The 12,251-nt window shown below is 38.9% G+C and overlaps 1 protein-coding gene across 4 annotated transcripts in view; it reads right to left on the bottom strand.

The window, feature by feature from the left end:
- Positions 1-1,752: 1,752 nt before the first annotated feature.
- Positions 1,753-12,251, bottom strand: part of FYB2 (FYN binding protein 2) — a 121,584-nt gene continuing 111,085 nt past the window's right edge. For all 4 annotated transcript variants that reach the window (XM_072730819.1, XM_072730818.1, XM_072730820.1 and 1 more), the window contains 5 exons: positions 9,102-9,188; positions 6,276-6,357; positions 2,972-3,128; positions 2,860-2,893; positions 1,753-2,613 (listed from right to left, as the gene is read on the bottom strand). In XM_072730819.1, coding sequence (XP_072586920.1) covers positions 2,592-2,613; positions 2,860-2,893; positions 2,972-3,128; positions 6,276-6,357; positions 9,102-9,188 — 382 coding nt within the window. In that variant the 3' untranslated portion in view covers positions 1,753-2,591. The remainder of the gene's footprint in view (positions 2,614-2,859; positions 2,894-2,971; positions 3,129-6,275; positions 6,358-9,101; positions 9,189-12,251) is intronic.

Here is a 12,251-nt window from a genome sequence, read left to right as displayed (position 1 = left end):
AAACAGGCTTCCCGTTGAGCAAGGAGCCTGATGCAGGGCTCAATTCCAGGACCCTGGGCTCATTACCTGAGCCAAAGGCAGATGCTTAATTTACTGAGCCACCCAGGCACCCCTGGTCATTGCTTTAAATTCTCCATCAGGCATGTTACTTGTATCTCTTTTGCTTAGATTCCTAGCCATGGCTTGTCCTGTTCTTTGATTTGGGACAAATTCTCCTGTCTTCTCATTTTGTCTAAGTCTCTATGCCTGTTTCTGTGTTAGTAAAGTCAGCTACTCTCCTGTTCTTGAGGGTAATGGCTTTATGAAGAAGTCCTATAGTGCTCTGTAATGTAGTATCCCCTGTTCCCAGGGCCTGGCACTTCTGGGAGTGTCTCCAATGTGTGCTGGTTTATCCTTCAGGCAAGTTGTCTACAGAAGCTCTCTTTGCCTGCTGTGGGCAGTGGCTCTGGCTTGAATATGGTGTGCTTTTAACGAGGTGTGTTCTAGTCTGCTTGCGAAATGAGGACAGTCACAGTTGCCACTGAAACCAAGGCCTCACAAACTCCCAGGTTGTAAGAAGCAGTGTTGACAGATGCTTGTGCTGGTCTTCTAGGGTTTGAGGCCTGCTGCCTTGGGACTGAGGTAAGCAGAATAGGAAAAGTAGTTCTTCCGGAGCTTGGGGAGGTGGGACTTGGTGTAAGCAAGGTAGGTAGTGAGTATTAAGCTGTGCTGGTTCCTGCAGGTGGATCTGTGCTTATGCTAAGGGATGGGGGCAGAAAATGGCACCTGTCAGTTCCTTTATTCCTCAAGGGGTCTCTCCCTGAACGCTATCTCTCTGGGACTTGGAGGTAAGCAACTAACCCTCCTACCGTGTGCTCCAGTGGCTCTTCAGATGTCTGTTTCTACCCCTGTATGTCCTCTGCACTCTCACAGAGCCAAGCACAGTGACCTTTAAAACTCCAGGCTTTAAGCTCCACTGAATTTGGCCCCTCTCACATTCTAAGCCAATTGCTATGAGCATTCATTTTCCCTGCATGCTCCTGTGTGTTAGTCTGTCTCTTGCCCTTCTTGACAATCATGGCTCCCTTCCCACCACAGTGGCCATGACAAGCTGTGTTTCCGCACTTCCTGCCTTTGATATGTGACCACTTCTCTACCTTTAGTTGTGGAATTTGTTCTGCCAGTGTTCAGATAAATTTCTGGAGCATTTAGTGTGATTTGATAGTTACATGGTCATATTTGTGGGATGAAGTGAGCCTAGAATCCTCCTATTCTGCTGCCATATTCCCCTTTCCTCTATGAATACTTCTGATGCTTGGCCTTTATTGGATGAGTGCCACTTGAAACATGAAAAAGATAAAAGAACCTAGAAGCTTCACACACAGTCTCACAGCAAACCTGAAGAGTCTCTTGCCTCTAGGAAACAAACTGAGTGATGAGCATTAAGGAGGACATGTGATGTAATGAGAACTGGGTATTATATGCAACTGCTAAATCACTGAACTCTACCTCTGAAACTAATACTTCATTATCTGTTAATTGAATTTAAATAAAATTTTTTTAAAAGTCTGATAAAGAATGGGGCCGTGGGACAAATTCTATCACACCTTTGAAGGCTAAAGAACAAAGGGGCCCCCTGTGTCACAGTCAGTTAAGCATCCAACTCTTGGTTTCAGCTCAGGTTGTGATCTTGAGATTGTGAGATGGAGTCCGCTGGAGATAAAAACAATGGAGTGAAATTGTTCAGTTTTTAGGTGTTGAAGAAGCTAACAATTTTTATTTTTTTATTTTTTTATTTTTTTGCTAACAATTTTTAAAACAGCTGTATACCTATATAGAATTTTTTTCATGGACAGGCAGTGCACATCATGTAAAAAAATGTTATTTACAGCTTCATTTTATTTTTCTTTAATTCTATTTAATAGGTGTTCAGGCATAGAATTATTTTTCTTTGGGCAATAGGATGTTTTAAACAGTATATATATTATTTAAATTGTGTTAAATAGATTTAGGCTCTTCCTTCAAGAATAAATTACTTTTCAGCATCCTATTCCCACAAGAAGCCAATATGGAACAGCATTTGTCTGATTTGAGTTTTTTGATTAAAAGGAGGACACTTATACCTTGATGTTTTAAAGACTGAGCCATAATTATGTTTTAAGGTTATACCTTAAATTTGAGTATTTAAAAGACCTTGGTTACAGTACTTACTTTTCAGAAGTAAATTATACCCAATTTAAATGCACAACATCTTCTAGAAATTATAAACACTCATGTACTAATATTAGAAGCAGACTAACCATCTGCACAGCTGTCTAGGTACCAGAAGGCATGATTTCTAACTTTGGCTATGGCTTATTAAATAAATGCTCAAATGCTAACACACACGGTTTCACACTCTCTTGAGCCAGCAGTGAAATAGATACTGACATGGACATTGAAAGATAACCATTGAGTAAAACCAACATCTAAATGTGGAGGAGTTTTTCTCTTCTCAGTATTCATAGATCCCACCATCCCATTTGACATGTGACCTGAAACTGAGGTGAGGAAGGGCTGAGGTCTCAGGCTAGTCTTTTCTAGCGCAGCCCCTGCCATGGAGCTTGATCTTCCTAAGGTGACCAGCCTTGATGCCTGAAAAAACAGAAACATAGAGGCCAGCGGAGCAGCGGGTGGCAGATTTCTTAACTAGTTTGATAGTTAAGCTCTGTAGAAACCTATGATAAGATACTTAGGAGACACAAGAATTAAGTCTCTTTCAAAGTAATCCTTAAAACTTCCTGAATTTAAATAAACGCAGGAGTCTTTGAGACAAACGTGCACAACAGTGTATAAAGTATTTAGAATTCATGATTTGAAGTATAAAATCAAACTACTTACTTGAAATCTAGGTGTTCAATTAGTACATATCCATCTGTAGAAACAAAAATCACTGGTCTGAAAAGTTATAAACAGTGACTGAAATTTTATGGGTAATAAGCCAGTAACTTACATTTGCCTTTGGAATTGCGACAGATCACTAGATTTTCTTCAGTCGTATCAATGACTTGCAGTTCTTCTCCAGGGGTTATTGGCAAATAGAATATTCCGTTTCTTGAATTACTGGAACATGCCACTGCTGTGTTGATGACAGTAATCTCTTTGTCATACTGAAATAAGAAATTACTAATCAGACTGTGCAGTTTTTATTCTAACAAAATTAATGGAAGGACATAATATAGTAACCTCAAACTGAAGATCTAGATATTAAATAACATCTAAAGGAAGAGGAAAATACTGGTAAAATGCCACTCTTACATTTAGTTTGGTACTGTCATTTTTTCAAAGTGTTTTCACACTTCTTACCTAATTGTCTTTGAATGAATTCCGTTGGATGAGACATCTGTAACATGGGTATAAATTAAGTTCCATGGATGGTATTTTAGCTGTTGCAGTAATAAAGTTACCACTAAACTCAGAAAAGTAAGAGGGAAATAGAAAACCTCTTCGTGGAGTGCTTTAGAGTTTATAATGTTCTAACATACCTAGCATTTCTGATACTCTAGTACTAACATACCTAGCATTTCTGGTACTCTTTCTACCCCTCCTCTCTCTCTGGGCTTATATAGTAAGTATAAGTCATATAAGTAGTAAGTATAAGTAATATAAGTAGTAGGTATGGAGGGGGGGAGCAGTTCCCACTCTCCTATGGTCAAAGACAGGCATTTGTGAAAAAACTGATGAGAAATTTAATTTATGGCCTCAAGGGAAGTTTTTTCTGTGTGATAAACTAGCCTATACATTTTTACCTTCTAATGTATTGATATCTCTTGACCCAGAAAAAGTTCCAGAATACTTGGCTTATATTTATAGACACCTAGTTAACTAAATTAGGATGGCCAGACATCTCCTTCCACTCAGGATAGCCTGCTTATTATACCTAGTATCTGTATTTATACATACTTAGAATTAGGTATGCCTCCTCCCACTCTCAGAAGTGTGCTGAATTCAGATGATAAAGTATATCACTCTATACCAAATGGGATCTGATCCACAAGATAGATTTTTCTTTTGTCTAACAAAGTAATAGCTTCCTCGCTGATTTCTTACCATTTTCCAGGCCATTGTTCACTATGAATACAGTGATTTCTTAAAATGAAAATCTGATCAGGTCACTTTCTTTTTGTCAAGTTCTAAAGATTCTTCATTACTTTCATGATAAGATCCACATTTCTCAGCTTGACATTCAAGGTCCTTTGCATACTGTCATTTCCCATGCTTTTATTTCTCTCCCAATAATGAAGCCACATCAAGCTACCTGATGATCCTGATTACACCAGGTACCTTTTATATTTACAAGCCTCTGCTCATATGGTTTCCTCTGCCTGAAATAATTTTTTCTCTAACCACTTCACATGGAGATTTCACAACTACCATGTATGTTTTTCTATTTAACTGCACTTTGTGTATACTCCTATTACAGCATTTTATACATAGTATCTTATAAAATGAAAGTGGAAGACAGTTTTATTCATCCTTGTATTCTCAAAGCCTAGCGCAAACGAGGTACTAATAATTTGTGATGTGAGCTGAATAAAAATTACTGATACGGCATAGTTTTTCTAATGATATATAAGGAAAATCCACCACAGATAGTAAGGAAGAATGGAACCATACACATGAAATATGAGACAGTGACAAAGTGAGAGAAGTCCTAGAGGGAATATAGGGTCTTTTCAGCAAGTAATTGTTATACTGTTGTTTTCATTTCTTTTCTTTTGTTTTATTTATTCATGAGAGACAGAGATTTTGTTTATTTATTCATGAGAGACAGAGAGAGAAAGAGAGACACAGGCAGAGGGGGAAGCAGGCTCCATGCAGGGAGCCTGATGTGGGACTCGATCCTGGTTCTCCAGGATCACACCCTGGGCTGAAGGTGGCGCTAAACTGCTGAGCCACCGGGGCTGCCTAACACTATTGTTTTTCAATTAACCTAATATCACAGTTGCAGTAAGTAATAATATTATGATTTCTAGATATAATAAGTCCTTATCAGCTTTGGTCCAAAACAAGAGTTATTAATGATTATGAGGGATTTGTGTATATTCTTTTTTAGTTCAATCCAAAAACATTCTTGGACATTTACAAAGGTAATTTTATTCTGCTCTACACTTGGATATAAAAGTAAGACAACCGTGTTCTCTAAGAGCTCATAATATTATTGGTAAACACATAATTGCAATAATGTTAATGCTTTTGATAGGCTCAGATATAGAGGTATACTGAGGAAGGGTAATTTCCTTAATGAGGTCATTCTTCCTGGAGGAGAAGAGATGCCTTGACTGGGTGTTGATAAATGAATGAAAGCTAGTCAGATGGGGAAAAGTAGCAAGAGTATCACCAGACAGGTAGGGCAGACCAAGTAAATGCCTAGAGGAAGGGAATAAATAGCAGCAGGACAGGGACTGAAGTGCATGTTCATTGAAGGGACAGAACTATAAGCAGTTTGTTGCCAAAGACTGAAGTGTAAGGTGAAGAATGGCAGGAAATAAAACCTGAAAGATAAACAGAAGTCATAACATGAAGAGCTTTATATGTCATGTGAAGAAACACAATCTTTATCCGTTCGGTAATATGGAATAGTAGCGACTTGGACAAATTTTATAAGCAGGGTGCCCACATTCTGTCTCTCATCCAGTATCTGGGACCTGGGAGCTATTCAGTATGTTTCTTAATTTCTCTTTATGAAATTATAAGGCAGGACTGTTTGAACCTTGGAATTAAGGAAATACTCCTTAATGGATTCATAATGACAGAAGAAGTCAAGGAGGTTCAGATACTGCTTCTTTCATTCACTCATTCAGTTGTTCATTTATCTAATTATTCCTTTACTCACTGAACACTGTGGGTCCAGATATATTGGGAGCTGGGGAGCAAACTTGAATGAGACAAAAATTTTTACTTAGGACTTGAGTTCAGTGGAGAATACACACACATACACAGGCTGTGTTATAACTCATCAGTGTTAGAAAAGATACGTGTGTAACAGATAAAATGTGCTAAGTTCCTTTCTTAGGAAGAGTGGGTGACATTTGAACAGAGCCTTAAGAATAACTAAGGCGTTTTTCCAGGCAGAGAGGATAGCCTGTATAAAGGCAGGATAAGATAGAAATGCATCAGGAAAAAAACGATCATCTGTTTAGTCATGGGTCCTATCTATTCCAGAGGCCAGAGGTACAACACTCTTGTAGGATCTTTAGAACTATTAAAAGTTAGGAATTTCTGTTTTTAATTTTAACCTTCAGAGGAGAACCTACCTCAAATTGTTCTCTAAAACGTTTTTCTTCTTTTTCCATTCTCATCTTTTCTAAGTTTTGCTTCTTAGTTCTAAAGAAATTCCTAAGAGATAAAGTGGCAAGAAATATGCAAGTCAGGTTAAATGTACCATAATAAAACTCTAAGTTTCCAAATCTATAAACTCATTCTACTTCACAATATTTTGGAGAAAATCATACATATATAATCCTATATAGATGTCTTTGTAGATAATTATATAGATACACACATACTTCCATTAGAGCAAAGTATAATATTCAGACCAACTCAACAGAGTAAGTAATACCAATTGCTTTCTTCTATAATTAAAAAGGTGGTGGGGGTGCCTGGATGGCTCAGTCAGTTAAGCATCTGTCTTCAGCTCAGGTCATGATCTTGGGATCCTGGGATCAAGCCCCACATCTGGCTCCCTGCTCAGCAGAGAGCTTGCTTCTCCCTCTCGCTGTGCCCCTCCAACCCCCCCCCCATACTCTCTCTCAAGTAAATAAAATCTTAAAAAAAAAATTAAAAAGATTGTGTTTTTTTTCTGGATACCAAGATATTAATTTGGAATAAAATCAAATTGGTTAAGCAACTTAAACAAGAAATTCCTCTGAATCAGGGTTCAAAATATAATTAACTTGTTTTAAAAATGATAAATCTTTGTTCTTCAATCAGAATACTGTTCTGTTTGTTGAATGATTCTGGAGAAGAATCAGATGAAGAACATCAAGATGCCACAAAATAAGTACAAAATTGTCAGCACATAAAAGTAAATACAGTGGAGGCTGGTTACACTCTTCCCCCTTTTCCTCCCTCTTGTACTTCACTTGGGGGTTGGTGCTGCTTTTTTAGCTGTTTAATATATCGATGGATAAAAGCCAAGCAAGTCCTGTTAGTTTTATTCAGAAGTGCCTCCTGCATCTTTTTTGTTCTGTCCCAAGATTATAGCCACTTAATACCTGAGATAACATCCTCCTCTCCTTCCTCAAATCCATCTGCATACCTGCCTCCAGAGTTCTCTTTCTAAAATGTAATTAATGCCACTGTTTTGCTTAAAACCTTTCATTTGTCTTTAGTGCCCATAAGATACTAGCATGGTACACAAGGCATTTTATAAGCTAGCCCTAATCTACCTTTCCAGCTTCACACACACACACAAGTCTAAGTCTTGGAACATCTTAGAAAGTGAGCTATTGTTTCTAAGCCTTTATACTGGGATATCCTTCCCCAACTTCTCTGAAAATTTGTCATGATCTTTGATTCATAAAAGGATTATGAAAGGGTTTAACTAGTATACAAAGCATTTCTTGTTGGTGGAACAAGTTATGGTAGAAACCATTTAAAAATGAACAAAAAGCACATAGAAATTGATACATTAATCTACAGGAAACTGATAACCCCAATATCACATTTTAAAATTTACTCAGTTGAAAGTAAAAGTAAACTATAATACTTGTTTTACAATGTTTAAGAAATAAAGCACTAGAAAATTTTTCCTGAAAAGACTTATGTGTACATTAAAGTACTAAACCTATTTCGTGGAGGAGTGTCAAAAATTTCACTGATACTTTCTCTCTTGAAACTGTTTTGCTATGCTATGTAGAAGTATGAAGTTTAAGGTGGAGAGATGCTATTTTAGTCTGTGAATACATCTTTCAAACTTGGGAAAAGTAATTTACATCAGGTCTAAACCCATCCTGTGCCATCCTCTGAGTTTAAATATGGTAGAGATAGATGTCTGTTTGGGGATTCCCCTTTAGGACTTTTCTAGACAAGTTTCCCAAAGCAGACAGATCACACAGTGTTCCTAGATCAATGGCTATTTAGACAAAGATTTCCCCAAGACCATTGTTAAGAGTGCCTCAGATCCTGTGCCCTGTCCTCCAGAGCACAGATTACAGTAACCATCTGAGACCATAAAAACATCACCTCCCCCAACAGCCACCTGGGAACCTGGGTCACAAGAATGAAAGTTTGATCTTGAGTTGATTAAAAAACATTCTTTTTTAAATTCTAACACTAATGTAGTCATAACTAGAATTATGTTTTGGGAAATTAGTCTTGTTATGTGATTTCTCACGTAGTTTCTCAAAGTTTAAGTTCTAATTGGTGTATTAATGTAAGTTCCATCTGTAGAGGAAAAGTTCTTACAGCCTAAAAGAAGACAGAGTTTTTTCATCATTTAATAATGGCTGTTTTGGGATCCCTGGGTGGCTCAGCAGTTTCGTGCCTGCCCAGGGCGTGATCCTGGAGTCCTGGGATCGAGTCCCACGTAAGGCTCCCTGCATGAAGCCTGTTTCTCCCTCTGCCTGTGTCTCTGCCTTTCTCTGTGTCTCTCATGAATAAATAAATAAAATCTTAAAAATAATGGCTGTCTTGAAATCTTTCTTTATTCCCTATCCCCACCAAAGTCTGGATGATGATAATGAAGAGAAATGTGTGTGGCACTTTACATTTTCATATTCTTTATCTCTTTTAATCCTCTCAACTATACGGTGATAGAGGTGCTATTATTCTTATATTTTTATTTTTTAAAAATATTTTATTTATTTACTCATGAGAGACACACAGAGAAGCAGAGACACAGGCAGAGGGAGAAGCAGGCTCCATGCAGGGAGCCTGACATGGGACTCGATCCCGGGTCTCCGGGATCACGCCCCGGACTGAAGGCGGCGCTAAACCGCTGAGCCACCCAGGCTGCCCTATTATTCTCACTTTATAGATAAGGAACCTGACAAATTTAATGACTTGCCTAAAGTCACACAGCTAGTAAGAGGTATATATTTCAGTAGATAAGCTGTAATTAAGTATATGTGTGCACCTACCTTTCTGATTCTTCAGCATCTTTTCTCCCTTTTTTTTCCTTTGCCATCAAAAACTTGGGCTTCCAGGTTTTTAGTTTATCTTCATCACTGAGGAGAAAGATATTTTGAGCAAGTGAATATGAACTAAGACATTTATGAAAACATCAGTACTATCTAGATAGTTTGTTTTACAGAAAATGTAAAAACATCCTCTAGAAGTATATTTGGATAATCTATGTCAAGACCAGAATGTAAATATCTTAAGCTTTGCAAGCCATACCATCTTTGTAGTAACTACTACACTCTGCTGTTGTGACTGTATTTACAAAAACAAATGGCCAGCTGTTTTGACCCACAGGCCATCATTTTTTGACCTCTGATGTGTGGCGATCCAAATTTGAAACCAGAAGAAATCAGCTTGCTTATAATCACATTTCCCTTCCTGAGCCTCAGTTTCTATGCCTTTAAAACATAAATAATATTAACCATTACTTTGAGAGAAGACAAATCTCATGTTTAGCGTTAGTAGAAAGAGATGCAGGGAGGAGCTGGGGAAGATGGCAGAGTAGGAAAACCCTAAGCTCATTTCATCACATGGATACAACTAGATAAGTGTAAATAACCCAGAACTTGATCTGATGACTGGCAGAACAGACTCTTCATAGCTAAATGTAGAGAAAAGGCCATACTGAAGAAGGTAGGAAGGGCAGAGTCACTGTGGGGAGCTAAACAGACACTTAGAACTATACATAGGAGGGAGGGATGCTGTGGGCATGGAAAGGAAAGAAATAGACGCCTCAGGCATAGGGAAGATCAACCCCCTCTCATAACATTTGGCTTTAAAAACCAGAGAGGGGCCAAATTTCATGAGTTCTTATCAGTGAGGTTTAACAGCTGGAACTTTAAAAATCAGCAGGTTCAAGTCTGGGAGAGTCAAGAGGACCAGAGGAAGTTGAGTCCTTGTTTAAAGGGAGAGCACAACAAGCCCCTCCAAAGAGATACAGCCTAGAAGCAGCAGTTTGAAAAATGCCTGGGGCATGCAGGAGGGAGAGTTGTTTACTAATAGAACAGGCACTGGAGGGACAGGGATCTTCCCCAGAAACAAAGGAGCAGGCAGGCACTATTTCCTCCCCTGCCTCCCAGCCTTGACACCTATGCAAACCAGTGCTGTGAACACTTCACCTAGCTTGCTGCCACCGTTCACCTGCCCCATTCACTTCTGTGGATCTGCTCCCTCCAGCCTTGCCTACCTTAGTCTGGAGGTTGCAGGTCCACTCCTGAAGTGCATGGTTGGGGAGACTTGCTGGCACTGCACCCACCCTTGCCTTCCTTCTGTGAACCTGCCCCTCCAGTGCACTAAACCCGTGCTACAAACCTGGCAGTGTGCAAGCAGCCCCAACAGGGGGCAGCACGACTGCTAAGTGACTCCTGTTCTAGGAGAGGGAAAGATAATCATACATGGGGTCAGACTGTGGCTCTAGCAGTGGCCTGGGGGCAGACATCTGGTCTGACTGCATGCCCCACCCACCAATGAAAGCTGCTCAGGGGACAACACAGGGAAACTACCCTGCATTTCAGTGCTACTGCATCTCTAACAAACTCCTGGTTTGAGTCATCTCAAACCCAAGGCACCTCCAGAGTGGCTCACTAGTAACACAGGGACCAAAGTCTGCCTACAACAGGTAGAGAACCATTGCAGATGACTGGACTGAAGGAAAATGTGGCTCAGACATAATAGCAAGACACAGCACACCCAGGAGAGACCCCAGAAGCACCAGGTTCTGATGAACAGCGGACACTACACTGTAGGACACTATAGGACTTTTTCATAAAGCCACTACTTTCAAAGCAGGAGATGTAGATGACTTTTCTAACACATAAAATCACAAAGAGGCAACATAGGAGACAAAGGAATATGTCCAAAGTGAAAGAACAGGACAAAATTGCAGCAACAGACCTAAGCAAAATGGAGATAAGTAATACATACGATAGAGAATTGAAAATAATAGTCATAAAGATACTGGACTTGAGAAGACTGAAAGACCTCAGTGAGACCCTTTATAAAGAGACAGAAAACATAAAAAAACCTGAGATGAAAAACTTAATAACTGAAATTAAAAATACACTAGATGGAGGGTTACCTGGATGGCTCAGTTGGTTAAGCATCTGACTCTTGGTTTTGGCTCGGGTCATGATCGCATGAGTCATGAGATCAAGCCTCACATCAAGTTCTATGCTCAGCGTGGAGTCTATCTACCTAAGATTCTCTGCCCCTCCCCTGGCTCATGTGCATGTTCTCTCTCTTTCTCAAATAAATAAAATATTTAAAAAAATACACCAGATGGAATAAAGGATAGACAAGAGGAAGCAGAGTAACTGATCAGAGATCTGGAGGACAAAGTAATGTGAAATAAGCTAAAGAGGAGGGGGGAAAATGAAAACAGACTTAGGGAATTTACTGACACCATCATGTAACATTCATTGTGTAGGGATCCCAGAAGAATAGAAAGAAAAGAGGGCAGAAAATTTATTTGAAGAAATAATAGCTGAAAACTTGTAGAAACGGGAGGAAACACATTCAGATCCAGAAGGTACAGCAAGTTTCCAACAAAGTCACCCCAAGGAGGTCCACACCAAGACACATAGCAATTAAAATGGCAAAAAGTAGTGATGAGAGAATGTTAAAAGCAGCAAGAGAAAAGAAAACAGTTACATACAAGGGAGACTCCATAAGGCTATCAACTGATCTTTTCAGCAGAAATTTCGTAGGCCAGAAAGAAATGAGATGATATATTCGAAGTACTGAAAGAAAAACAAAAACAAAACCCTGCCACCAAGAATATTCTATGCAACAAGACTCATTTAGCATAGAAGGAGAGATAAAGAATTTCCCAGATAAATAAAAGTTAAAGGAATTCAAGACCACTAAACCAATCTTATTAAAGGGGACTCTGAGTGGAAAGCAAAGACCATAAATAGAAGTAGGAAAAGTAGGAAGCACAAAAGCAGTAAAAATATCTATAAAAATCTGTCAAAGGATTCACAAAATAAGAGGCTGTAAGATATGACCCATATACCTAAAATGTGGGGATGAGAGGAGTAAAGAATGAGTTCAAACTTAAGCAATTATCAACTTAGAATAGACTGCCATATGCAGGAGATGTTATATAT

Source organism: Vulpes vulpes, chromosome 12 (assembly GCF_048418805.1).
Source record: "Vulpes vulpes isolate BD-2025 chromosome 12, VulVul3, whole genome shotgun sequence".
Lineage (NCBI taxonomy): Eukaryota > Metazoa > Chordata > Mammalia > Carnivora > Canidae > Vulpes > Vulpes vulpes.
The sequence above is the reverse complement of the archived record's forward strand: the minus strand, read 5'-3'. Positions and strand labels throughout refer to the sequence as shown.